The sequence below is a fragment of the Myotis nattereri genome (genome assembly GCF_964212035.1).
Source record: "Myotis nattereri genome assembly, chromosome: 4".
Lineage (NCBI taxonomy): Eukaryota > Metazoa > Chordata > Mammalia > Chiroptera > Vespertilionidae > Myotis > Myotis nattereri.
This window is the reverse complement of record NC_138079.1, coordinates 106,245,239-106,272,873: the sequence shown is the minus strand read 5'-3', so window position 1 is coordinate 106,272,873 and position 27,635 is coordinate 106,245,239. Positions and strand designations below refer to the sequence as shown.

Below are 27,635 nucleotides of genomic sequence, written 5' to 3'. Positions count from 1 at the left end.
TTGGCCTTTTCTTCCCGCCTCCAAAGTCCAGAGCCACCGGCAGAACTTACTTTATTTTAAAAAACGATGAAACGGGCTGTACATATTTACAGGCTGGGGGGGAGGAGCCACAGGTCCAGCAGCAGGGGCACAGGCCACTCACTTCTTGGAGAGTTTGACTTGCTTGTGCTTGGGGGGTGCCCACTTGAGGCAAACAGAGTCCACTGCGGGGAGAAGAGACATGAGAGGCAGGGCTGGGCCTCTGGGCCTCGGCCAGGTTTCGCCAGGTGAGAACAAGGGCAGACTTGATCCTGGGGAGGGGGCAGGGAAGCCCAGGCATGAGTAGCCTGCCCCAGGCTTTGGTCCTGGAAGCTGGTCAGACTGGTTTAGGATCATGCGACAGCGCAAGGAGCTGTGGCTCTCAGTTGTCCTTACACCTACCCCCTACCACACACACGCAGGAGCCCCCACCTACCTGTTATGGGTGGTTTCTTATACTGAGCACTTTTGAGGTGCTCCTCTACTAGCTTGGGTGTGACACAGATGACGTGCTGGCCTTTCCAGTACTTGACCATGTTGAGGGACTGTAAGGTGCTGATGATGTCATTCTGCGTGATGCTGGTCATCTGGCTGCAGAAAGGGATTGGAGCAGATGCTGGGAGGTCCCTGTGGGGTCGGCTGGGACAGCAAGAGGGGACAAGGAGACAGGATCACGGCCAATCTTAGGAGAACCCTTCCCTCCTGGAGAACTCCGGGAAGCCTCCCTCATGAGGTGACAGGGCGGGGCCAGGGCCCTCACCTCAGGTCCTTGATGGACAGCGTGCCGCGGAAGTCTCGCAGAATCTCCAGCAGGACCCACGACCAGTAGCTGCGGTAGCTGAGCTTGCCCAGGTCGGACAGGGGCTTCTCAGGGGAGCCTACGGTGCTCTCTAGCTTGGACAGCTCGTAGCCTGGCAGGGGGAGACAGAAGGTCCTGAAAACCCACCACCCTAGTACTCGCCTCCGCCACAGGGGCCCCTTGCTGGACAGGGCGGGAGCCACTCACTGAAAGCAATGAGGAACTTCCCGTAGCCGCGGCGCTGGTAGGGAGGCAGGGTCAGGATGCAGGCCACATTGTTTCCATCTGGAGACTCCTTCTCCTGCAGGGGCGAGGTCAGGACTCTGGGGGAGCTCGGCCCCTGCTCCAGTTCATACTCACTGCCCTCCCTCAACCTCGGCTTCCCGACCCAGTACCTTTGAGAAGTAGCCGACGATGTGGGCCCCCTGCCTGTCCACCTCAGTCAAGATATAAAAGACGAAGGGCTCCACGTCGAAGTACAATGTTTTGTGGTCCAGGAAAAGCTTGGCCAGAAGACACAGGTTCTGACAGTAAATCTGAGGGGTAGGAGGGGCAGAAGACGCAGGAAGCAAGTACAATGAGCCCATTGAGGCCTGGACAGGAGCTGCCACCCTGCTCTGCAAATGCCAGGCTCCACAGAACAGCCCGTGCCAGGCCGGTGGGAAGTGCCCACTCACCAGAACAGTAGCACACGATTTCCGCAGGTAAGAGGGCATACGCAGTTCAGGCCCGTGTTATTCAAGGCTATGTCCCCAGCACCGAGCACAAGGCTAAGCATGAAGCCAAGTGCTTGTTAAATATTTGCTGAGTGGAGGGCCTCGAGCCTGACTCCGCAGCCTGCAGTCGGCCCGCTTGGCCATGCTCTTCTCCGAGCCTCACCTGCTGCAGGCCCAGACACCCACCCCGCCGGCGACCCACATCAGGAGGAACAATGGGACCTTCAGGTTGGCTTCATGGCACAGATCAAGGGTCCCTCTGGTGTATGACACCTTTTATATCCACTCTCATTTGACCCAACAGCTGTGTAAGCCCAGCACGGCTGGTCCCATTTACTTAAAAGACAACGGAGGCTCTGGGAGGGGAAGTGCTTGCCTGAGACCTCAAAGCTGGCAGAGGGTAGAGCCAACAGGAATGCCCATGTCTCCTATGGAGCCCTTTCTGCCACTCCCCCTGTTGCTGCTCAAGGCAGAGCAGCGGGCAAGGCTCAGTGTGGCTATTCCTTCCCAAAGCAATTACCACAAGGCTGACTGAGCCACCACCGTCACCAGTAATAACGAAGGCCCATTACGAAGCACCTACGTGGTGCCAAGCACCGTGCTAAGTATGTGGCATTGCTATCTCAGTTATTCCACCAACAGCCCTATTGGGTAAATGTGGTCATGACTCCCGTCCTATAGATGAGGAAACAGGAACAAACAATGTTAAGTAATTTGTCTAAGGTCAGATAGGAAGTGACGGGGTCATCTGAAGCCAGGAGCCACTCAGAGTTTGTCTTCATTAACTGCCCTTCCACGGGAAATGGGACATTTGGTGCAACCTTCCCAGACTGACCAGGCAAAGGCCAGGTTCTCAACAGGAAAGCAGAGCCCAATGCCCCACCCTGCCCCATTCAAGTCCGTTCACCAGGAACAAGGAACTGGGCCAGCAGAGCCACAGAGCTCTGGCAGGAACCCTTCCACAAAGCAGGTCCCTCCTGGGGAAACCAAACACCTTTTCTTCAGGCAGAAAGAGAAAGCCTTCCAGAGACACCCTCAGGCACGACAATCTTCACTTCAAACCTCAACCACCCCATCAGCAGGGAAGTCCTTAGGGAGAGGAGCGCCAGTCCCCAAGGCTGGCACGGCAGGCCCACATGTTGACCAAGCACCGGCCACAGGCCAAGTGCCAGGCCGCGTGTGACCCTCAGGCCTCTTCCTGGTGGAGCTGCTCACCCTAAGGCTGGCCTCTGTCCTGGTGACGGTGAAGGCTGTCCAGCGGTGCCAGAGCTCCCACCTCCCACACCCAGCACCGGGGCCACCCAGCTCACCTTGTGGTCTTTGCCATCCACCTCGTACACAGAGATGTTGCTCTTGCGGTAGATCTCCTTTCCTGGGGGCTGCCGCCACTGACACTGGCCCTGGGGTTGGATGGGAAGAGGGAGGCTTGAGACCCCGAGGTTTCCTGCCAGGTGCCCTTCATTCTGCCCCATGTGGCTCGCAGCCGATCTCTGCTTCTCGGTTTCCCTATATGTAGATCCTGAGCTCAACACTTCACCCACATCCAGTAATTCACCCACCTGAGGAGACCGAGCCTAAGGCACACAGGGGCTATGAACTGGCTTGAGCAACACACAGCTGGATGGCTTGAGTCCAGGTCGGCCTGGCTCTAGAGGCCTCTGGAGGGCCCTGATCCCTGGCAATGGTGTTTCCTAAACTGCATACATTTGCCTCAGATTCCACTCTTTGGGAAACATGCTGCTGCATGAATGATGAGATGACCCCCCTGGCAGCCTGCATGTACCAACACCTCCCATCTGTCACACCTCCCAGTCCCATCGCTTGGGGGCTGTGCTTGCTTCTGCTTTTGCACCGAGGAACCTGGCACTGAGCTGGCTCTGATACACATGTGCAGGGCAAGGGACCCAAGGAAGGTGTAAGGGCAGGGATTACGGCCCATTCCGCAGAAGAGGAACTGAGGTCTGGGGAGGGCAAGCTGGCCTAAATCACTCCAGCAAAGACACAGCCAGGCAGGAATCGGGTCTCTCCGCCCACGGGCAGCTTTTCTGTCCTCTGCTCTGAACCTGTGGCTCTCCCAGTGCCACGGTGTCAATGCCTCACCAGGTGGAAGCGGTAGCTCTTCTCATACTTCATGTACTTGAGGCAGTACTCGCAGAGCCAGAGCTTGGGCTGCTTCCCATAGTCTTCGGGGAACGGTGAGAAGTACCAGGCATCGATTTCGTAGTTCCCGATGTGGATCTTGTCCACATACTTCACCTTGGTGATCTGTGGAGGGCAGTGGATGGCTCGGTTAGAGCACGGAGAGCAGGGGAGAAGGGGAGCCCGCAGTCAGGACCCCTGCCCCTGCTTACCGCCTCGTGTTCTTTCTCCAAAGCTGCTGTTGTAGGGTCCATCTCTGCATAGGTCTGGGCAAGGAAAGAGCAGTGAACAAGATGAATAGAAGGGAATCTCAGGCTGTCCCTCCCCTACCCCAGAACCCAGTGCTTCCCTCCTGTCTTTAGATCTCACATCCTGAACGACAATAACCGTATGAATAGCTAACAGGTTCTACCTGGTTCTGAAGCTGGCTTGTCCACACTCCTCTCCCACTGCACACCCACCCATATATCGCAGATGTGCCTGAGTTGAGACCTTTGGCCAGATGAACAGGGCTAGGACCAGGAGCCCTGGGTAGTCCTGCGGCTGGTAAGAGCTTCAGCTTTGCAGTGGGATCAGTCCAGCTCAGCCAGAGTTGTGAGAGATGAAATAATGATCTTGTCTTCCATGCTCACCGCAGGAATTGTTGCTGACTCCCCAGTGTGCCCGGACCTCTTTCCTGAACACCTGAGGAGCTGCCTGCCCATGGGACTGCTCACAGAGGTCCCTCCCTCAGGCATATCAGACCCCAAGTGTCCAGAAGGGAACTTATTCTTTCCTCCATGTAAACCTGTTCCCCTCCTGAATCTCCCATCTCACTGGGAGCATCAACCTCAGTCCAAATGCCTGAGACCAACAAGAGGCCTAGCTTAAGACTCCTCCCTGTCCCAGCCTGGCATTCAATTAACAGCCAAGTCCTGCCAACTCTACCGCTTTGAAATCTCTGGAATTGGTCCCTCTCTGGCATTCCCCACTCTGTCCTATGCCATGTAGCCACTGCCACCATCTCAGATCTGGACAATTGACTAGGGCTCCTTAGATTCCCAGCCTCCAGACTCTTCAAATCTGCACCGCTATCAACACTTCTTTTTCCAGCCTTTGTGCCTTTGCACATAAAGTTCCTTCCACCTCGAATGCCCTTCTTTATCCTATTGCTGCCAGAAAATGCTTACTCAACCTAGCAGAGAGGGTGAGCCAGGTGACACATGATAAGGCAGAACTCTGTGAGCTATCACGTGTAATTACGTTTACTGTGCTCTTTCCGTCCCTCGAGGCCTGCATCCTTCCCATCCCCTCCAGGTGGCCGGGCTGGATGCTCCCGATGCAGACTATACCCTGTCCTTTCCAAGTCAGGGACACAGAGATCTACAACAATAACCTCTACCTGCCCCACTTGGCTCCCCTATTTTCCAGGTTCTTGGAAAGCAGGGACTGAGAGTCATGTCACACTCACAGGACATCCTGTTCCTAGGCCAGACTCTGTAGGAGGAACCAAGTACAGCCAGAAAATGGAGTGGGTACCCACGGCCTATGACCTATACCAGAGTAGACAGCAGCCTTGCCCTGCAGCTGAGAAGGGAGAAAAGGAGCCAGCGTCTTCCTCAGAAGGCCCTTCCACAAAGCACTCGGAGTGTCTGGCCTCACATCGACAGCACTCACTCCTATTGCAGAGAGAAGTAAACAGGCAGGGAGAGGTGAGGTCACTTGCTCAGGGGATGAACTAGCTGCCATTATTCCAAGTGCCAAGCACTCCACAGGCATGATTTCATTTAGTCCTCACAATAAGCCTGAGACACGATTGCTCATTATCCGCACTGCACAGAAGAGGAAACTGAGGCACAAAGAGGTGAGGTCACTTGCCCGTCACAGAAAAGGTACTCAGCACAGTTGGGCATAGGCCCCTGGTCCAACTCCCGAGTCTAATCCCTGCCAAGATGGGAGAAGAAAGACTTCATTTTCTTCCTCAAATGTCTCCTTAAAATATGTTTCCCAGCTCTCACAAAGGACAATCTTCTTCTGCAAATCATTAAAGAACTACAAAAACACTGCTTTTCTTAAGTGCTGCAATTTATTTAGAATTAAACATTAACTAGGTTCTGAAGACTCTTGCTGCCTGTGAACGCGATGATTATCCATTCTTTGATTTTATCACCTGGCCCACTGTCATCGCCTGGCCGAGTGCCAGTGTAGAGGTGCATCTTAGAGGCTTAACTGGCCAGCGCAAATTGGTTGAGGAACGGAGAACCTCAGGCCTGTGCTGTCCAACAGTGTAGCCACTACCCACAAGTGGCTACTTCAACTGAAATTCATTAAATGAAATTTAATTCTTAGTACACGAAACACATTTCAAGTTCCCAATAGCCACACGTGGTTACTCTATTGGACAGTACAGATGCAAAACTTTTCCATTTATCACAGGAAGTTCAATTGGACAGTGCTGCCTTAGACCTTGAGGGGTCATTTTAGTTCAGGGTATTTCAATTTTTATTTAATTTTTATCACAAACCACAGTAGGAAGTGCAGTTATCGCTGTAAATCAAGTTGATGTTTATGCATACACATACATGTATTTGTATTGAAATAAAAGCTTCTCAAAACAATACTTACCTTTAATAAAGTGCAATGCACTCTGATATTTTCTTTTATCCTATTTCTTTCTTCCATTTAAAAAAATGTAAATGCTGGTCACAACCCACTGAACTAATGTGGTAATCTACTAACAGTTGTGCCCACAGTTAGCAAAACACTGCTGCAAAGCACACGAGCACTTAGGAGAAATCGCATTAACCAAAACTAGTGTGTGTGTCCTGAGAGCTCGATAAATCCAGTTCTCTTGCATTCCCCACGTTCCAAATCAAGAAACTGAGGCTCAGAGTGGGAGAAAAGTAACCTCCCAGGGGCAGGCTGGCTTGATGAAAGGAACCCAGGTTTCGGAAACAAGTGGCCTATTTCTAGGATGTGTCAAAGTCATGGTTAGGGATTTGTGCCCTGAAGTTGGACAGTGGCAAATCTAACTCCTGACTGGGTTCCTAAACCTATCTGTACCTCCCATATAAATGGGGATAATAATGCTTACTTTACAGGGTTGTTGTGAAACTTCAGCGAGATCATGTATTCAAACACTTAGCCTAAAACTTTGGGTCACAAGCCAATAAATGTCTGTTATTATTATTCTAATTCCAGCCCACCCTTTTACTAGCTATGTGACCTTAGGTATGTTAGCTAACCACTCTGAGCCTATTTCCTCATCTACCAAAAATATATACAGGGTGGGGCAAAAGTAGGTTTACAGTGGTAAGTACATGAAACAGTTTATTCTTTTATTATTGTATTATTTTTCCATACAAACAACTGTAAACCTATCTTTGCCCCATCCTGTGTGTGTGTGTATAAAAGGCGAATACACAAAGTGTCCCCTCCGGAGTTTGACCGGGAGACTGATCGCTCACTATGACGTGCGCTGACCACCAGGGGGCAGTGCAGAGTGAAGGAAGGCCCCAGCCAGCCAGGGAAGGAAGGCCCCCACTGCCCTGATCGCTGGCCAGGCCTAGGGATGCTACCTGTGTACAAATTTCGTGCACCTGGCCTCTAGTGTATACACACACACACACACACACACACACACACACACACACACCCCTGTGGTACTGAACTGTTAAGGAAGCGTTGATGAGTTTATGCACAGAGTACTCGGCAGAGTTCTGGGCAATAGCAAGTGCCCAATATCATTCGTTCCTTTTCCAATATCATTCATTCTTTCCCTTCCCTTTGGACTTCAAGTTGGTTTGTCTAATGTGGAACAATAAACGATAAAATACACTATCTGTGCAGGAAGCCTGAATTCCAGTCCCAGCTGTGCCATTTGCTCGCTGTGAGACTGTAGCCGTGCCCCTGCCCTCTCGGGACCTGTTTTCTCATCTGGGAAGAGCACATGAGAAGAGACAGGGAAGTCTCTGACACACTGTAGGAGCTTAAGAAATGGGAGCTGTTGCGGTTTTGGAACTGGCACCCAAAGGAGGTGGCAGAGGCAGCGGAGCCTCTGGGGCCCTGGGGGAGGGGAGAGCCCGGACCTTCTGTACATGGTTGATCTCATCATGCTTGCGCTTTTGGTTGCGAGTGATCTTGCGTTCAGGCTGCTCGGCCAGCTCGCTCAGGTACTTCTCCGAGTTCTTCTGCACGGCATCCTTCACAGTCTTGGTCAGTGCCAGCCGGTTCTTGTCTACCCATTCGTCTAGTCGCCGGTTAACTGTGAGGATGCGCCATGAGGGTGCTGTCCTCCCAGCCCTCTCCCCGCTCCCAGGCCCTGATACCCCAGGTCACTCACAGCCCACATAGTGCACATAGAATTCCTCTCGGCCCTCCTGGTCATTCACTCGAGACTGGATCACTTCAGCGGAATCTGGGAAGGAGAAAAGCTAGTGTCATCAGGAAGGCAGAGCCCGAGCACCGAGAAGCTGTTTCCAGCTTCACATGGAAGCTAACCTCACCTGTCCGCATCTGCCATTCGATTCAGTCGCTGCCTGTGAGGTCACCAGGTCAGGACTGTCATTCTTATTTTGCATTTGAGGAAACTGAGGCTTACCCAGGCTCAGGTCTGAAAGGCGGTCAGAGCTAATGCTTCACTGGGCTTGCGCCTGACGCCAAATGCAATGCTTGGTTTACTATATTCAGCTGTTATTCAGAGGTCATGAGGGCTGGCTCTGGAGTCAGACTGGGTTTATATATAATCCCAGCTCCCCATTTCTCTGCTGTATTAACTGAGCAAGTTATTTTGACTTTCTGAGCCTCATTTCTTAATCTGTAAAACAGAAATAATAGTGCTCACCTCAGAGGGTGAGTTAATGGCTCTAAAGCTTTTAGTGACTGACAACTAGCAGACCATTCAGGAAATGAGGAAGGCAACCACTGCGTGTCTGGCCCTCTGCTTTGTTGTTGCTAGATACTGAGGACATGGCAATGAATCACAAGCAGCCTGCCCTCCAGAGGTTCCCACTGTGATGGGGAGGGAACCCACAGAAAATGACAACAATGTGACACATGCGGTGGCTGAGGTATGAACGTGGCAGGCACACAGAAGGGAATGACTCACTTTGCCTGGAGGGAGCCAGGAATAGCATCACAGGGGGATATGGTGTTAAGAGGATGCGTAGGAGCTGGGCAGGTGCGCAAGGAGAAAGGGAAGGGCATTCCAAGCAGAGGGAACAGGAGGCAAAAGGTCTTCAAAGGGTACAGTGTGGACTGGTCTGGCAATGACCTCTGCTAGGGGTGGCTAGAAGCCAGAGGACGCAAAGATGCAGGCCATTCCACGGAATGATGAAGGACGGGGAGGGGAGGGGGTCGGTTCTGAGGTCGGAGGTCCTCTCCGCTGGTGGCTCTAGGGGACAGGTGGGCCGGGAAGTCGCAGACGGGAGACCGTGAGGAAGCGAGGTTGAGAGACGGGGATGACGCCTAAGGTCAGGGGGGTGGGCGCTCCCTAGACACAGAACTTGGTGGCGGCCTCGCCGGTGGGGTTCGGAGGAGGGCCCGAAACTCCGCGTTCCTTCCCCCGGCCCGCCCCGCCCACGCCCAGCCCTTCCGAGAACCACCCCGGCCCCGCCCCGCCCCGCCAACACCGCCCCGGGCCCTGGACTCCGCCCTCACGCCAGGTGCTGTCCGGCCGCCGGCACAGGTAAGTCTCTCCGATCTCCACGGTGACTTCCGGCTCGCCGCGCGCCGGGGTCGGCGGAGAGAGGCGGCCCGGGGATGGGGCGGCCCCCTCAACCGCCGCATTCTCCCCGGGCCCGGGCTCGCCCTCCCCCGCGACCCCTGAAGTCGCGGCCGCAACCGCTGCAGCCGCCCCCGGGGCCGCCATCGCTGGGGTGGAAATGACGCCAGATGCCCGCGCCGCGGCTCCGGGGCGGCGCGCGGCGGGGGTGGAGTCTGTGACGTGGCGGCAGCTCATTGGTCCGCTGGCGTCTCGGCCGGGACGCGCTGCCGCTCGCCCGGGAGTTTCTGCCTTCCGGCTGCTGGGGTGGCTGCGCCTGGCCCGCGGAGGCCTCCCCGGGCGATGAGTCAGCCGAGCTTCCTCAAGGCCCTGCGCCGAGGAAGCCGCGCCGCGCCGGCTCGCAGGGGGCGCTGTTCTCGCTGTCCCCGCGGCCCGAGTTGGCTGGAGGCCTGACACCCACTCCTGCGCCGCCGCTTCCGCCTGCCTTAGACCGCTCACCCCTTTTTGCAGATGGAGGAAACGGCCTTGCTTGTTCAGGATGGAAGCAGGATACAGGGGTGGGGGAGCTGGAGGTGTGTCCCGGGGCCGCCAATAAACCCCTCAGAATCCAGCCTTTCCAAAGAAAGGGTCAGGCCCCCCAAACCAGACGTCCCCGGAGCAGAAACCAGCAGAGGCAGTGGGCATAATGGAGGTGGTGGGCTTAGCGAGAGGATTCCTGGGTTCTCACCCTCCTCCGGGTAAGTTGTGCAGTGTTTAAGGATTAAACTATATATAACTGTTCAAACCATATAACTAAATAGAGGTTAAACCATGTATTCATCTACCTCTCATATGTATAAAGTGAGCGCACTGCACAATGCCAGGCAGGGTAGGTGCTCAATAAACATTCCTCTTGGCCACTCTCTGAATCTTCGACTTATAATTTGGCTCTTGGACTTGGAAGCAATTCTTAGAGTGGTGACATGCTCAGGGCCAGAGAATGGGACTCAGGTTACAGATCAAGAAATATCTGAGTTCGGTATTTGTGGGGGTTGGCAGTGTAAATGCTGATAACTGGGCTTTAGGGAAATGGAGTTTGGGGGAGGGCAATGAATGCCAGGTGTCTGGCAGCATTTTAAAAAAAGAAACAGGAGAAAGGAAATAAAAAATTAAAATCGTAACATCTTCTCTCACTCCCCCATCTTCAACATAGTTATTCTATCTACCCAGGGTTCTGGTGCCTCACTTTTGACTTCACCTGACATCTTCAATTAGGGATGCTATCCCTTTAGTTAATGATTACCATAAGCTTTGTAAATCCCTGATCAGGGTCACTCCACCAACCTCCTCACTGTTCTCCCTCCTATCCACCAACCACCAGTGGTTCTTCTAATGTGCAAGTCTGACTTTTCTCCAAAACCTATACAGAAGTTTCACCCCGATCCCCTGGTGCCTCTGTTGCTTACGTGTGCCAGCTACATGCTGTGTTTTCCAACGACAGCCCCAGAGGTTCTTACTTGACGGATGCCCCTCTGGCTGAGGGAAGAGCTTTGCCTGAACTAGCTGAGGACTATTTCAGGTACCTCCCGGCAGACATTAACCAGTGTCTGTGGGGCTTAGCTCTCTTGCCTCCAACTCTGGCACAACTTACTGGCTCTGGACTTTTACCTGAGATCACAAACTTTCCTGGCCTCCTGCTCTTCTTCCCTTTCATGCTCCCCGACTCCCTTCTGGGAGTGTTTTCTCAACAAATCACTTGGATGCAAATCTTCTCAGGTTCTGCTTCTAGGGAATCCAACCTGATGATACATACTTTCCTAGCTTAAAACACACCCATGGACCCCTGCTTAGCTAGACAGGAGAGGTGGGGAACCTTTTTTCTTCCAAGAGCCATTTGGATACACTTAACATCATTAGTGGGCCATACAAAATTATCAACTTAAAAATTAGCCTGCACCCGGCCAGCGTGGCTCAGTGGTTAAGTGTCCACCTCTGAACCAGGAGGTCACAGTTCGATTCCCAGTCAGGGCACATGCCAGGTTCCAGCTTGATTCCCAGTGTAGGGCCTGCAAGAGGCAGCCGATTGATGATTCTCTCTCATTAATGTTTCTATCTCTCTCTCCCTCTCCTTTCCTTTCTGAAATCAATAAAAATATATATATATTAAATTAGCCTGCTATATTTGCTCAGACATTTAATTAACTCACCCCTAATGCCTTGGCAGGGCCCGACCAAATGATTTTGTGGGCTTTATACGGCCCATGCCAGACATTCCCCACCCCTGCTGTATAGTAGAGTCCTGTAGCTGACTGCTGCCACCTGCCTCTCCAGCCTCACCCCCTGCACTGCAGCCAGCAGACTTTCAGCCTGGCAAGTCACTGGTTTCCTGTGCCCGCTCCATTCCCCGCCTCCATCAGCAGTCCCACAAGCCTTTCTCCTTCCCTGGCAAGATGGGCAGGGAGACCCACCTGCTCTATGGGACCCGTTCCTTTCAATCTCCCTACCAGGGCCCCATGGTCCTCTGGAGCCTGCCAGGGCACAATCTTGTGTGTTCCTGTCCTTGGCAGCAACAGGCACAGGTGGTGGACGGTATTTTTAACCTTACTTGGGCTCAGGAATCAGGTGGCTCAGGAGGTTGCCCAGTCTGGTGACCTTCATCTCCAGAACCTGTGACTGCCAGGAAGGCAAGAGTCAGAAATGAAGCCTGAAGCTGGGCCAGCCTGGGCCTTCGATATTGTCTGAGAAGCAGAAACATTTGTTAAATGAAATGAATGAAAGGTCTTTGTACAAACTGTCAGTCACCCTCACTCCCACCAAGTCAACGTGCAAGAGACTTGGGGAAAATTCTGTCTGGATAGTTAAGCGCCTGGACATGAACTAGGTTGAACCCAAGGGCCCAGGGAACCTGAATGGGATCAGAAACAAGCTCACCTGCCCTCCCCACATGGGGCCCAAGAGGGCATTCAAAATGTGAACTTTAATAACAGCAGGTCAAAATGGGGTTCCCCAGGAACAAGAAAGATGAAGCCAGTGCTGGGGTCCCCACTTCCTCCCCTCCAAGGGCTGGAGGCAGGAAACAGTGGACCCTGTTGAGGAGGGGTGGTGTCCGGCTCCATATAAGTCCATCTGCTTGGCATCCTAAGACCCAAGATGCAGCAGGGTGTGGAGCACAGTGGCACCCTGTCTGGCCCAGAAGGTCCTGGCAGGGTGTGTGGCCCAGGCTGGGCAGGCGGGCAGGCCAAGGGCTGTAGGGTCAGATGCGGAAGCTTTCCTCCCGACCATCAATGTGACGGAGCCGCAGATAGACATCCGTGCCAATGCCCTGCAGGGACTGCAGCCGAAGGGAACCACCAAGGTACTCCGCGTAAGCCCGGGATGTGGGCAGCCCGAAGCCAAAGCTGGGGGAGAAGGGAGGGGACAGGACAGGAGCTTCAGAGGCTTGAGTCTCCAGGGCCCCCGCACCCCTCCATCATGGCCAAGCGGGGGCTCACCCATGCATGGGTCCTGACTGGACACCACTGTGCATGTCCAGGTGACCGAAGAGTGGGTTGATCCGAGGGTCCTGGGTGCTGGACTCAGCTGTCGTGAAGTGGTAGTCCATAACCCGGTCCAGGTCCTTGTGAGCGATTCCCCCGCCCCGGTCTGAAATCCTGGCAGGATGTGGATAATAGGAGCTTGCCTCAGCTTGGCGGGGGGCTCACTACCACCCATGCGGACAGTGCTGTCTTGTCCCTTTTAGCCAAAGGTGGAATGTCCACCTAGAGCCTTAGGCCTTGTTTTATATAAGCTTCGTTTCTCTATCCTCGCCTCTGCCTGGGCCACTGACTTCTTATACCTTCTCAGGATTTGACTTTCTGAGCCCAGTGTCACAGTGTTTACTCCCGACCCCTCCCCCATTCTAGGCCCCTCAGTTGCTAAGGAAGACAAGGCCCTAGGGCAGTGATGGCGAACCTATGACACACGTGTCAGAGGTGACACGCGAACTCATTTTTGTGGTTGATTTTTCTTTGTTAAATGGCATTTAAATATATAAAATACATATCAAAAATATAAGTCTTTGTTTTACTATGGTTGCAAATATCAAAACATTTCTATATGTGACACAGCACCAGAGTTAAGTTAGGGTTTTTCAAAATGCTGACAGGCCAAGGTCAAAAGGTTCGCCACCACTGCCCGAGGGCCCTAGTTGCTAATGTCAAACTCGCCCGCATGCCTTGTTTACTTCAAGGCCCGGTTAGCCTTTGAGTTTGACGTGCTTGCCCTAGGGCCTGCACCTGGCCCCGGACTCGTTCTTATCCAGCTCATGGCAATCTCAGGACCAGAGTATCGTGTGTGACCCGGGACCAAGTCTCAGAGTGGGGCAGGTACTGGTTTGAGCTCATACAGCAAGTCAAAAACAGTGTCGGAACAACCCCTGTCCACCCACTCAGGGCAAACCTGATGACGAGATCAATATCGTTGTTGGCGATCGTGATAACCACATCTGGGACGTTGTAGGGAGTGTCTAGGTGGCTCTCCATCGTGGCTCTATACAGTGGGAAAGACCAGTAGTGGGTGTTGGTATCCCAGCCTCACCCCAGTCCCCATCTGTCGTCTTTCAACATACCAGCCAGCCCACCTCATGGCATTCTTGAGCAGCTCCGGCAGGATGTAGTCCAGGGGCATAGGGATGAAGGGGAATCGAGCAGCCACATGTCCGTTGATGCGGACGCGGGGGGCATTGCCATACTTGTGCTCACACAGGCGTCTGTGTGTAGGAGCAAGAGTTCAGACCTAGACCAGTGGTTCGCAACTGGAGATGCTTTTTCTTCCATGCCCCCCAGGGAAATTTTGCAATTTCTAAAGACATTTTTGTTTGTTACAACTGGGAAGTACTGCTAACGTCAAGTGAGTAAAGGCCAAGGATCCTTCTAAACATCCTAACAAGCACAGGACAGCCCCTCACAAAACAGAATTGTCTGACCCAAAATGCTGATAGTGTCACAGTTGAGAAATCCTGCCGTAGACCATGCCCCAGGCAAGGGCTCAGACCCAAGCTTCCCTGCCCAAAGACCCCACCACCCACCCCCATCCCCGCTTCAGCTGCTCTAGCCTCACCTGGCAAAGTCCACCCACTTTTCAATAATCTTCTTTGGCGAGAGGCGAGTGCAAATGATGCCGACAAAGTCAGGCTGTCAGGAGAAAGAAGGTCAGGACTAGCAGCTGACCTGCACCTTGGCCACCAAATGCTTGCAACCCCTGGACTGCTGAAGTGGCCCCAAGCCCCTCCCCAGGCACTCGGCCCAGGTCCCCAGTCCAAGGGGGCCCCTGGCTTAGTCCCCTCTGCCTCGCTTGACATTCCCAGGTGGGCCTAAGGTCCCAGCGCCCCACCTTGTCCTCATGCAGCGCCAGGTGATGTGTGGCCAACATGCGGATCCCAAGCCTGGACGTCAGTGTCTTGTCCAAGAAGTAGCGAACAAGCTTCTCATCCTGTAAACAGTGGGGCCTCAATAATGCTGTGCCCTCCCCAGGCCCCCCAACAGGCCACCACTGTGCTGCCCCTGACCTCTATGTGCTTCCGGCTCTCACGTAGGCCCTCAGCTAAGAGGGTCACCACATCTTTGTGGTCGTCCAGCAGCTGACGCACCAGCTGGCAGTATTGGGCTTCTTCTGTCTGGTCCTTGATCTGCAGGCCACAGAGGCATGAGGATGGATGGTCCAGCCCTGACCTCTCAACCCCTCACCCTGCCCAGGCCCAGCCCTCACCGGAGGGAAGTCTGTCAGCTTCTGGAAGGCACGGATGTACAGCTCGTGCTGCAAGGAAAAAGTGTCGGAATTCACAAGGATGCTGTGGGCACTGGGTAGAGAACAACTTCCTATGCCATCACCCCAATTCAAGAGGTTCGAACCCCCACCATGGCCTTTCAAGCCTCCATGAACATGCAGCCTTGGCTTCTGAAGGCTGGGGTCTGAGTCCTCTGCGACCCTGAAACCTTATGGCTGGCAAATCTTTGCCCCTCTGGTCCCATCTCCCCATTTGCCCCTTGGGTGGTGGGCACACTGATCTCAGACCCCCCTCGACTGGGGAAACCCATGCTCCCTAGAGGCCACCTTACCACGTGCAGGATGGTGGGGTTGCAGCCAATGATGAAAGGAAGGCTGCGGAAGCCCTTGATGCGGTGAGCGATCCTCACTGGCAACTCTTGCTGCAAGTACCGGGCACTTTTCTAGTAGAAAAAAAAAGGAGGGAAAGCAGGGCTGGGGTCCGAGTGGCTGGGCCAGAGCTCCAGGAACCAAGAGAAAAGTAAGGGGCAGGAACCTTACCAGAAGGTGGCTGCCATCCTGAGAGCGGCCCGAATAGAGCATCATGGTCGGAGTGAGGCGGACTGAGGGCTGGAGGAGGGGCAGATGGGGCTTGAGCACTGGACCTCCAACACTGCACCCCCACATCGGCCCCGCGCCTTCCCTGGACACCCACTCCACCTGGGGACCCGGACCTCGCTGCCCCAGCTGCGCACCTTCTCTGCGGCCACGTCAATGGCGGACTGGTTGTAAAAGGAGGTGACGGTTTTGGAGCGCTCCCTCGCCATCTCCACGTGGTGGGTGTCGGTGGCTGATGTGGAGAGGGCCCTGAGCAGGAGCGCAGGCCCGAGGAAGGGCCGGAGCGGCGGCCCCACCCGGGGGCCACCTCCCAGCACCGACGCCAGTAGCATCGTCCCGCTCCTTCGTCGGACTGCGCGGCCGCTAGTGCTAAGGACCGGCTAGATGGAGGCGACCCCCAAAAGGGGCAAGGTGTCGGGGGGCAGGGGCTCTCCTCTTGACTTCGGGGGCGAGGGCTGGTGGAGGATGCGACAAGCTCAGCCCCAGGGAGCAGCTCCCATCTACTGGGACGAGGAAAGGAGAGTTGTCAGGGTCCGAATCCAGGCGACCCGCACCGTCTCTTCGCGTAGGCACCGGTGTCCGCAGACCTGGGCGATCTCCTTCGCCCTAACCCTTTTCCTACCCCTACCCCTACCCCTCAACCACCTCCCAAGCACAGGACCTTGCCTTCCGGAGCCCCTAGTCTGCAACCCGAGGCTCTATCTGGTGGTCTAGCGCGGAGGGGATCCTCGGGCTCGTCCCGCTCAAAAGCCTCGCCCGGGCGCCAGGGCACCCTCGTTCAGGGGACGGAGCTACCCCTACCCAGCGCCTCCGGACCCGCCCTCCCGCCTAACCTGCCCCGGCTGGGCCTGCGTCCGTGCGGCACAGCGCATTGTGTGCCCGAGAGCCGGTTCAGCGGAGCTGCGACCCCGGAGCCCCCGTCTGGGTTCCCCCTGCGCAAGTCACTTGGTTCAGCCCGGATCCCCCCCATATGGTAGATGCCAACCCCGCGTCCCGCGCACGGCCGCGGTCCGGCATAATGGCGGAGGTGGCGGGCGCGCCCTGCGGGAAGGGTCTGCGCCTGTGGCTCCACTTACCGCGGAGCCAGAGCCAGGGCCGGGGTCCGAGCGGAACGGCCCAACTGCCGCCGGGCCCGGCTAGCAGAGCTGCCCTAGCCCTCTGCCGCGGTGACGTCGCGTGGGCTGTGGGCGCCCGGTGCCTCCTGGGAATTGTAGTTTGGAGCGAAGTACTGTCAACCCGGGTGCCCGCTCCTTCTGGCTGTGCCCCTGCTCCCGAGCGCCCAAATAAACTCCACGACTCCCTCCCCGGGGCTTCCGGCGTTATCTGCGGTCTCCGTGCGGCCCTCTGTCTCCTGGTCTATGAAATGGGCTCCCTGGGAGAGAAACGGGAGAGGGCGAGAAGATCCTTAGATGTAAAGCGCAGAGAGACAACTGGATTCCTTCCCTGAGGTCTGGCTTTCTCCTTCCAGCTCTTGGTTAATTTGCCGGAAACCAGGCTGCCTAGTTCAAACCCCAGCTCAGCCACTTGCTGTCTGAGGCAAGTTACGTAAACTGCTCAATGCTTTAATTTCCATGTTGGCAAAATGAGGATGTAGCAACCTTGGGGTTGTTGTGTGGTTACGTGAATTTATATATGGGATGTCCATGGAATAATGCCAGGCGTGGGATTAGCACTCTATAAGTGTTAGACGTGACCATTCATTCATGCCTGTAAGTAACTGATTGGGTGACTTTTCTGTGCCAGGAGAGGAGATCGGGTATTGAATCAAGTAAAAAACCCTTCCCTGTCCTGGAAACAGTTTCCGTGTCAGCTGTGAGGAGGGCTGCACAGGAGGTGGAGGGAGCACCAGATAGGGACGCGGACGTTGGTGCAGGTGCAGCGTGCGTAGGACTCGGCCAGGCACGGGAGCGACTGGCAAGGGCATGATGGCAAGATCGAGAGTAGCCTGGATAAGCTGAGGAGATGGCTGCAGCCATGCGGACACTGGGAGGAGAGGAGTGAATGGTGTCTAGAGTCAGACCACGAGGGGAGAAAGCCACGGAAAAGATTTAACTTGTCAGGTTTGCCCCTTAGACAGAATCCTCTGGCTGTAATGATGGGGAATATGGGGACTGGTGAGACCAAAGGCAGAGAAACCAGTGAAAAGACAGTTATTTTTTCCAAGCAAGAGGTGATAGGAGACTTTTCAGTGTGTGCATGTGCGTGTGTGCTTGTACTGACTAGATTTTTCTTTACCGTGGTTATGTATTTTAAAAATATTTAAAAGTTTTTAATTTTTTTTTTTAAAAGGTTAAGTTCCCAGTCTGGTGTGGCTCGGCGGTTGGGCGACGACCCAGGAGCCAAGAGGTCACCAGTTCAGGGCATATGCCGGGGTTGCGGGCTCGATCCCCAGTGGGGGGCATGCAGGAGGCAGCCAATCAATGATTCTCTCTCATCATTGATGTTTCTATCTCTCTCTCCCTCTCCCTTCCTCTCTAAAATCCGTGGAAATATATTTAAAAAATAAGAAAATAATAAAAGGTTAAGTGAAACTCAGGGGCACCCTGAGTCTCTGGATTTCCTCTTCGCTCCCCACCCCACTATACACTCACTCACACTCCCTCTCACACGCACACTCATTCACACACACACACACACACACACTCGCTCACACTCGCTCACACTCGCACACGCACACACACACACACCCTCCCACCCTTTCTTTTCCAACCTCTTGGCAATATCCTGGAGTAAAGTCAGGAGGCCACTCAGCTCCGGAGGCAGGCACTGCTTGAGCCCGTGGAAGAAGGGAGAGGGGAGGGTGCCCCGGCCAGGAGCGTGCGCAGAGAAGCAAGGGCGCGGGTGCGAGCAGTGTGCCAGAACTCGGCGCCCACGTAGCCGCCGTGGGGACCCGTCACGGCGCTGGCAGCTCTGGCTGCCACGGGGGCGGGAGGCGTGCGCGAACATCAAGGCTTTGCCTGGGCCCGCCGGACTGGCGCTCGGCCCACACTCTGCTGCCCCCCAGCGGCTGCGATTGGACACGCATCCCATGGTCCCTCTGCCAGAATAACTGTGACTCATTTAGCGGACAGTGGTCAGGCACTCTTCCGATAGCCTTATATGTACTAATTTCACCTTCATAACAGCTCTCTGAGATATATACTATTATTCTGCTCATTTCACAGGTGAGAGAACTGAAGCCCAGAAAGCCCTCCCCCCCTCCCCCACCTCCTCTTTCCTCTGGGTTCTTACCTCCACGCTCCCTGGCTCCAGCCACACTGGACTCCTGTTCCCTAAACATACCAGGCACATTCCTCCCCAGGCCTCTCACTAGCTGTTTCCTGTACCTGGAACATCCCCAGGATATCTGCATAGCTTGCTCCCTCGTGTCCTTTTGCCCAAATGTCAACTGAATGAAGCACACCCTGACTGTCCTATTTAAAATGGCAATAACCCCCATCCTCCCCAACTGTGCTCTACTTTTTATTTTATCCGTAGCATTTAGCACCACCAACATACTATATACTTTATGTATTTAATATAACAGCTCATTTTCTTTTCCTTTTCTAAAATGCGAGACCAGGGCATGAATAATTGTCTGCTTTACTGATTTATTCCGGGCCCCTAACCCTGGCACATAACAGGTGCTCAGTAAACGTTTGTTTTAAAGTGATAGAAATATTGGGCTTTATTTTCTGAGCTATTGAAATGGAAAGTTCCTGTTATCTATGGCTGGCTTCTCTCAGGATAAGTGATCTAAGAGGAAGCAAGATGGGGGCCACAATGTCTCTAGGACTTACCCTCTAAAGTCACACACCGTCGTTTCTGTATTGCCCTCTTGGGCACAGTCAGCCCTGTGTAGTGTGGGAAGAGGCTACACAATGGTATGGATACCAGGAGGTGGAAATCATTAAGGACAATGTTGGAAGCTGGCCATTATAGCCTGGAGGCTGCCATGCTACGAGGAAGCCCAAACTAACCCCTAAGAGAGACCACATGGACAGACCCTGAGACCACAAGAAGAGAGAGAGCTCCTAGGTTCTCCCTCAGCTGCTTTAGTCTCCCATGGTTCCAGCACAGCCATCATCTGCCTGCAATTATGTGAGCCAGAACTGCCAGACAAAATTCCTAACCCCTGAAAGCTGTGAGGTAAACTAAAATAATTGTTATTGCTTTACACCAAGCATGTCAAACTCAAAGGCTAACACGGGGCAAATAAACAAGGTCTAAGTTTACGTGGGCCGCCAAAAAACAAAAGCTGCAATTTTCATAGAGACGTAGGTTTATTTCAAAAAGTATAGTATAAAAAAAGAACAAGAGCAATGAGAAATTTTAATGTTTTCTTCCTGACACTTGGCATCTCTCTGCTGCTATCTTTCCTACTTTGGGGGAAATTTTGTTCACAATGATTACTTTCAAAACTGACCCAAGGTGAATGTCAGTAATTCTGGATCTGACAGGAGACTTATTTCCTTTCAGAATTGTAAATAACTGCTCACACCAATAAGTACTTCCAAACATGGAAATAATTTCATATGTGAATTTTCAAGTATTTTCAAACCTGGCAGGTAAATATTTGTAAAATTCAGGCACACCAACATCATTGAATTTTGCCGTTAAATCTGAATCACACTGCATCTCAATCAATTCCAATTGCATTTGATTAGGTATTGATTCTATATTTATTGAAAAACTTGAACAAAGGAAACCTGTCTTCCAAAAATTTAAAATCTGCAAACCTTGTTTCAAATTCAGTTCTAAGGTTTATAATTTTTTCTGCGTACTTTTGATATGATGCAGTTTCACCTGAACTTGATTTGTTCATGTTGCATGTTGGAAAGTGCATTAAATCTTCATTTTTCAATTGCTTTTCCCAAAGAACTAGCTTACATTTGAATGCTTTGACTTGGTGACACATGTTTGTAATAATCTGATCTTTTCCTTGCGGTTTTAAGTTAAATCATATAAGTGTTTTGTTATATCAACCATGAAGGATAAATCTTGCAACCATATTGTGTCAAAAAACAGGCTTGCCCAGAAACCAAGATGGCAGCGTAGGTAAACACTGGAAATTGCTGCCTCGCACAACCACTTCAAAAATACAACTAAAAGACAAAACGGACATCATCCAGAACCACAGGAAGGCTGGCTGAGTGGAAATTCTACAACTAGAAGGAAAGAGAAAAGCACACTGAGACTCAGAGGAGGTGCGAAAGTAAAGTACAGAGGTACAGAGGTGCACGTGGAAAGGGCTGGCAACTGAGGACACGGTTGTCTTTTTCAATCGGGAGGGCATCACAAGCTCCCGACGGCCCTGACTCCAGTTCTGGGCAAATCTCTGGAGACCCAGACTCATACGAGGACAAACTGGACTGTCTGGCATCGGGCAGAACTCGAGGGCGGCTTTCTCTCAGAGGTGCTTGCAGCGATTACCGGGACACTGAGAAGCGGGGCCTCTTAGGGCAGGACTGAGGATCTGCCATAGCTGTTTGCTCCACCCTGTTGATTCCCTGAGACCTCACCCCACCCAAACTGTGTGCAGAGGCTTTTGCATATGAAAGGCCTGGCCCTTTGCAATCTGAAAATTACCTAACAAACTGCAGCTGGGTCAGTGAGACCCAGAACTTCCAAAAGAAGGCCCAAGGCCCCACAGCAGCTTGCATTGCTTCACAGCTGGGCCTCATCTGGGCACCTCCAAATCCCAAACAAAGAACAGGTATCTGCAGATCTCTCCATAGCTCCTGCTGGGTAGCCTCAGGAAGAGGCTAAATTAGCACCTCCTTAGAGATCCAAGAGCCAGTGTACCCAGTGGTCAGAGCGGGACCATCTAGATTACAACTCCTCAGATTCATAAGGGACACACTCAGGGGGCAGACTCAGTGAGCACCAAAGCCCCACTGAAGCAAGTCTTGCCCCATAAGGGTGTCTCCAGCACAGAAGTTCTCCCACTGTAGACACAGCTGATTCTCATAGCCAGTTGGCCTGGAGGTCAGTTCCTCTCAGTGATACCTACAACAATCAAGGCTTAACTACAACAAGACTGTGCACACAGCTCACAAAGGGGTGCACCAAGAGTGTCCACCCCAGCTAAATGGGGAGGCTGAGCCACTGGGCCCTATAGGACACCTAGCACAGAAAGCCACTCTATCAACACAGGGAAGCATAAAAAATGCGGAGACAAAGAAACAGGTCACAAATGACAGAAATGGAGGAAAGCAAACTACTGGATATAGAGTTCAAAACCAAACTTATAAAGTTTTTCAAGAATTTTCTAGAAACCGCCGATAAATTTAGTGAGACCCTCAAGAAATCTAGTAAGACCCTCGAGGATATGAACAAGGACCAACTAGAAATTAAGCATACACTGACTGAAATAAAGAATATTATACAGAGTTTCAACAGCCGACTAGATGATCGCAAGAATCAAGTCAAAGATTTGAAATACAAAGAAGCAAAAATCACCCAACCGGAAAAACAAAAAGAAAAAAGAATCCAAAAATATGAAGATAGTGTAAGGAGCCTCTGGGACAACTTCAAGTGAACCAACATCCAAATTATGGGGGTGCCAGAAGAAGAGAGAGAGCAAGATATTGAATACCTATTTGAAGAAATAATGACAGAAATCTTCCCCTACCTGGTGAAAGAAATAGACTTACAAGTCCAGGAAGCACAGAGAACCCCAAACAAAAGGAATCCAAAAAGGACCACATCAAGACACATCATAATTAAAATGCCAAGAGCAAAAGACAAAGAGAGAATCTTAAAAGCAGCAAGAGAAAAAAAGTCAGTTACCTACAAGGGAGTACCCATATGACTGTCAGCTGATTTCTCAACAGAAACTATGCAGGCCAGAAGAGAGTGGCAAGAAATATTCAAAGTGATGAATACCAAGAACCTACAACCAAGATTACTTTACCCAGCAAAGCTATCATTCAGAATTGAAGGTCAGATAAAGAGCTTCACAGATAAGGAAAAGCTAAAGGAGCTCATCACCACCAAACCAGTATTATATGAAATGCTGAAAGGTATCCTTTAAGAAAAGGAAGAAGATGAAGAAAAAGGTAAAGATACAAATTGTGAACACAAATACACATTTTTAGATTCAACAAGCGAATCTAAAAATCAAGTGAATAAATAATCTGATGAACAGAATGAACTGGTGATTATAATAGAATCAGGGGCATAGAAAGGGAGCGGACTGACTATTCTGGGGGGGAAAGGGGTGTGGGGGGTGAGGGAAGAGACTGGACAAAAATCGTACACCTATGGATGAGGACGGGGCGGGGGGGTAAGGGCAGAGGGTGGGGTGGGAACCGGGTGGAGGGGAGTTATGGGGGGGAAAAGAGGAACAACTGTAATAATCTGAACAATAAAGATTTAATTTATTTAAAAAAAAAAACAGGCTTGCCCTACCTGGTTTGGCTCAGTGGATAGAGCGGCGACCTGTGGACTAAACAGTCTGGGTTCGATTCCGGTCAAGGCACATGCCTGGGTTGCAGGCTCGATCCCCAGTAGGGGATGTGCAGGAAGCAGTCGATCAGTGATTCTCATCGTTGATTTTCTATCTTGCCCTTGCTCTCTGAAATCAAATATATATATAATCAGGCTTGTGTCTTGATTTTTAGTTATTAAGAACTGACATATTTCGTCTTTCAAGTCCTAGAATTGTTTAAGAACCTTGGAGCAGGAGAGCCAAGGTACCTCGGTATAGTAGGACAAGCTGGAATATTCACTGTCTAATTCACTTAAGAAAGCAGAGAACTGTGGCTGATTTAAACTTTGAGATCTTATGAAATTAATAATTTTTTTATAGATGTCAACACATTTCCCATGTTTATTACCTTCGCACATAATTCTTCTTTTTTTAGTTTATTATTTTTTATTTATTTCTTTTTGTTTTGTTTTGTTTTGTTTTGGGCTGTTTTTTTGTGTGTGTGTGCATAATATTTCTTGATGTATAATGCAATGCGTATGATGAATCTTGGATCCATCATAATTTTCACTTTGGGTTTTTTTGCAGAAATGCCACGAAACCATTGTTGTTTCAGGTCGTCAAAGGAGCTCCATTTGTAGCTACAGAAGTTAATTTTGAGAGAGGTGGATTGTATTTTTGCAGAAGTTTAAAAACATAATTACATAGATCTTGTACTGTACTAGTGTTATGCATCGATCGGTACTGGTTCCAATAATTCCTCGAAAATGTTGAAATCCATGTTACAAGCACGAAGAAACACAGCTAACTGAGCTACGCCTCCCATGTCCGTACTCGCGTCACAGGCGATGGAGAAAGCTTTGAAACTCGCTGATTTTGCTTCGATCTCAATACGTATATTGTCGGCCAAATCAGTAAATTTCCGCAACTGTATTTCGAGACAAAGAGATTGTTGAGAAGACTTCCATTTCCAGGACAAACAGTTTCTGCAGCTTTAATGAGACATTCCTTGGTGAAACCACCTTCAGTAAAAGGTTTCGAGTTTAGCTATCAACTCCGACAAGACGTAGCGCTTCACTCCCTTGTGATACTGCAGTGACCATGAGCTGTTGTTTTTTCAGTCCCAACTTGAGCTCTTCCAACTCTTCTTGTCCCGTTAATGCCTCATAATGATCATATTTTAATTTATGTTATAACTTTGGTACGCTAATAGCATTATTACGTATCAAGCAGATTATTTTATTTTTTACTTCTCGGCAAAAATACTCCAATTCCCACTTTTCTTGGAAATTTCAATGTTCATCAGCAATTTTTCGTTTATTTTTACTGCCACTTGATTTCGATAAAGTCATGCTGAATGCCAAGGGCTGAAAAAATGAGTCATCGTTAACATAAAATAATAGAACATTTTAATAAAAATTAATATTTTTTCTTGAACATTAACTTACCAGACACTGAATAACTGCACAAATTAGTAAGAGTCATGCAAATAAACCTATGTTTCTTGTTCTCCGAAAGCGAAATATTTCCTGTTGCACACACCAAACAAGTCAGTTCAAGACTAATGATGTGGCAATTGGCTGCTAAAATATTCGCTGCTAATATTAGTGGGGAGAAATGGTGCGCCTGTGCATAAGGCATGTAAGGGAAATGAGTGCAACACGATTATAGCAGTCAGTCATTAGCAAACAATGTAGTTTGTTATTAATAATTAGTGGCCCAGCGCACAGGTTCATGTACATTAAAAGGAAATTAATTAGAAGAAATATTTTACTATCACTATTTGCCCTTTCTCTATAATAGAAGTGTCAGAGATGAAAGAAAATTAGTAAAATGTATATGAAAATAATATATAATTTGCCCTAACTGGTTTGGCTCAGTGGATAGAGCCTCGGCCTGCGGACTGAAGGGTCCCAGGTTCAATTCCAGTCAAGGGCATGTACCTTGGTTGTGGGCACATTCCCAGTAGGGAGTGTGCAGGAGGCAGCTGATCGATGTTTCTCACCCATTGATGTTTCTAACTCTCTATACCTCTCCCTTCCTCTCTGTAAAAAATCAATAAAAATATATTTAAAAAAAGAAAATAATATATAATTTGATCAATAAATAAACAATAACATGATATAACAACAACGAAGAAATGATATAAAAACAACAAAAATATGATATAAAAACAATATTGATTAAAACAATGACTGATAAATTGATGAAACTTATTCTAATATCTCCCTGCACACCACATTAAGAGTAAAAACACTTTCAGAGTGCTTGACTAATTTCCCTTGGGATAAAGTATTTACAACTTTAACTTTAACGTCACACGCTCTTTGAACTCAAGAGAAAGCAACATATAACTGACCATGTGCGAAAATGGGTTCAGGTAGGACTATTCCTACTCTGTCTAGAGTTTGTCCTTGTGATTTATTAACAGTCATCGCAAATGCTGGCATCACGGGAAACTGTCTTCGAATTAACTAAAACAGTGTCAGACGGGTACAAATCAATTCTTGGAATCAGAACAACCTCGCCTTCCACAGATCCTGTTAATACTTCAGCTCTGATTATGATAGGTCGCAATTTTTTGATAATAAATCTAGTACCATTACAAAGAACCCATTTACTATTGAGATTTCTCAGTAGCATGATGATTGCACCTACTTTCAATTTTAATTTATGACACAGCATTCCCGAAGGAGTGATACTATTAAGAAATTCAATGGGAAGATTTTTGTTTTTGGCAACATCCATTGAATCGATGGAATCATTACTCAAATAGGTGTGAATATCTCCATTGAGTATATCCAAAATTTCTTAATTTAATTTATGAGTATGCTCATTTTTTTGGATAAAGAAATGCACATTTATATATTTTTTTAATTTAATATATATTTTTTATTGATTTTTTTTTACAAAGAGGAAGGGAGAGGGATAGAGAGTTAGAAACATCAATGAGAGAAACATCGATTAGGTGCCTCCTGCACACCCGCTACTGGGGATGTGCCCGCAATCCTGGCATGTGCCCTTTGATCGGAATCAAACCCGGGACCCTTCATTCAGCAGGCCAACGCTCTATCCATTGAGCCAAACTGGTCAGGGCTATTTTTTTTTTTTAGGGCTATATTTTTAATATTACCTATAGATACACTTTTTCCAAAGGTAGCTTCAATAATAGATCCATTACAAATCATTTCACGGGGGATTTCATAATATCCATTCAGCCGAAACTGGTTTGGCTCAGTGGATAGAGCGTCGGCCTGCGGACTGAAAGGTCCCAGGTTTGATTCCGGTCAGGGACATGTACCTAGGTTGCAGGCACATCCCCAGTAGGAGATGTGTAGGAGGCAGCTGATCGATGTTTCTCTCTCATCGATGTTTCTAACTCTCTATCTCTCTCCCTTCCTCTCTGTAAAAAATCAATAAAATATATTTTTAAAAAAACAATAAAAAAAATCCATTCTGAGAGCTTTATATGCATCACACATGTGCGAGTCAGTGTTTATTTTTAAATTGCCAGTGTGCGTCATATGTACTGGCCGGCCAGTCAGTCAGACGGTCGGCCAGGCAGTTGGTCAGTCATTAGCCTTTTATATATAGAGATTATGTATAACAGGATATTGTAACAATTAAGTTATGAAATTTTTATTAAAACGTTTCTTACATACTGTTATATTGACTGGGCTGCAGAAATATTTGTCGTGGGCCACATGCAGCCCGCGGGCTGCAAGTTTGACATGCTTGCTGTACACCATTATTTCTGTAGTGACTCGTTGAACAGCAGTAAGTCCTCTGTGGTTCCCACCTCCTGGTATTCATACCACTCCGCAGTCTCTTCTCACACTGCGTAGGGCTGACCTGTCCCAATAGGATAAGGTAGAAATGACAGTGTGACTTTTGAGGCTAAGTGGCAAAGATGTTGTGGTTTCCATCTTGCTCCCGCCTAGAGCACTCATCCTGGGGGAAACCAGCCATAGATAACAGGGACTCCAGGAGGCTGTGGGGAGAGGTCAGACCTAAGTCCCAGTACTAGTCTGTACTAGTTTCCTATTGCTGCTGTAACCAGTTACTACACACTTAGTGGCTTAAAATAACATGAACTTATTATTTTACAGCTTTACAGTTCAGGAGTCTGACAGGGGTCTCACTGGGCTAAAACCAAGATGTCAGCAGTTCCTTTCTGGAGCATTTAGGGGAGAATCCATTTCTTTGCCCGTTCCTGCCTCTAGCAGCCTCCCCTATTCCTTAGCTCATGACCCCATTCCTCCACCTTCAAAGCCAGCACGTTGCATCCCACTGTGCCTTTCTTCAGTCGTCACACCTCCCTCTGCCTCTCTTGTTCTGCATCCCTTCTTCACTGTAAGGAACCCTTGTGATTACATTGGACCCACAGGATAATCCCTTTGTTTTAAAGTCAGCATATTAGCCCTAGCCGGTTTGGCTCAGTGGATAGAGCGTCGGCCTGGGGACTGAAGGGTCCCAGGTTCGATTCCCGTCAAGGGCATATACCTTGGTTGC

At 50.3% G+C, this 27,635-nt stretch overlaps 2 protein-coding genes across 10 annotated transcripts; both read right to left on the bottom strand.

Annotated features, from left to right (window-relative positions):
* Window positions 1-34: 34 nt before the first annotated feature.
* Window positions 35-9,535, bottom strand: KAT8 (lysine acetyltransferase 8). Of its 9 annotated transcripts, none has more exons than XM_081089889.1 (11): window positions 9,310-9,535; window positions 7,994-8,068; window positions 7,740-7,915; window positions 3,885-3,938; window positions 3,634-3,798; window positions 2,844-2,933; window positions 1,213-1,353; window positions 1,025-1,140; window positions 779-952; window positions 455-657; window positions 35-290 (listed from the first exon to the last, which is right to left on the bottom strand). In XM_081089889.1, the coding sequence occupies exons 1-11, from the start codon at window positions 9,518-9,520 to the stop codon at window positions 139-141; spliced, it is 1,557 nt and encodes a 518-aa protein (XP_080946015.1). In that variant the 5' UTR covers window positions 9,521-9,535; the 3' UTR covers window positions 35-138. The 9 variants fall into 9 exon arrangements, with proteins under 9 accessions (XP_080946015.1, XP_080946016.1, XP_080946018.1 ...); XM_081089890.1 differs by having other exon boundaries at window positions 779-929; window positions 1,025-1,118; window positions 9,310-9,523; XM_081089892.1 differs by having other exon boundaries at window positions 35-203; window positions 779-929; window positions 1,025-1,118; window positions 9,310-9,523.
* A 2,744-nt stretch (window positions 9,536-12,279) lies between these two features.
* BCKDK (branched chain keto acid dehydrogenase kinase) lies at window positions 12,280-16,655 on the bottom strand. Its single transcript, XM_081090540.1, has 12 exons — window positions 16,546-16,655; window positions 15,850-16,212; window positions 15,656-15,724; window positions 15,448-15,558; window positions 15,098-15,145; window positions 14,898-15,017; window positions 14,723-14,821; window positions 14,450-14,523; window positions 13,971-14,099; window positions 13,790-13,879; window positions 12,844-13,002; window positions 12,280-12,750 (listed from the first exon to the last, which is right to left on the bottom strand). The coding sequence occupies exons 2-12, from the start codon at window positions 16,042-16,044 to the stop codon at window positions 12,606-12,608; spliced, it is 1,239 nt and encodes a 412-aa protein (XP_080946666.1). The 5' UTR covers window positions 16,045-16,212; window positions 16,546-16,655; the 3' UTR covers window positions 12,280-12,605.
* Window positions 16,656-27,635: the final 10,980 nt, after the last annotated feature.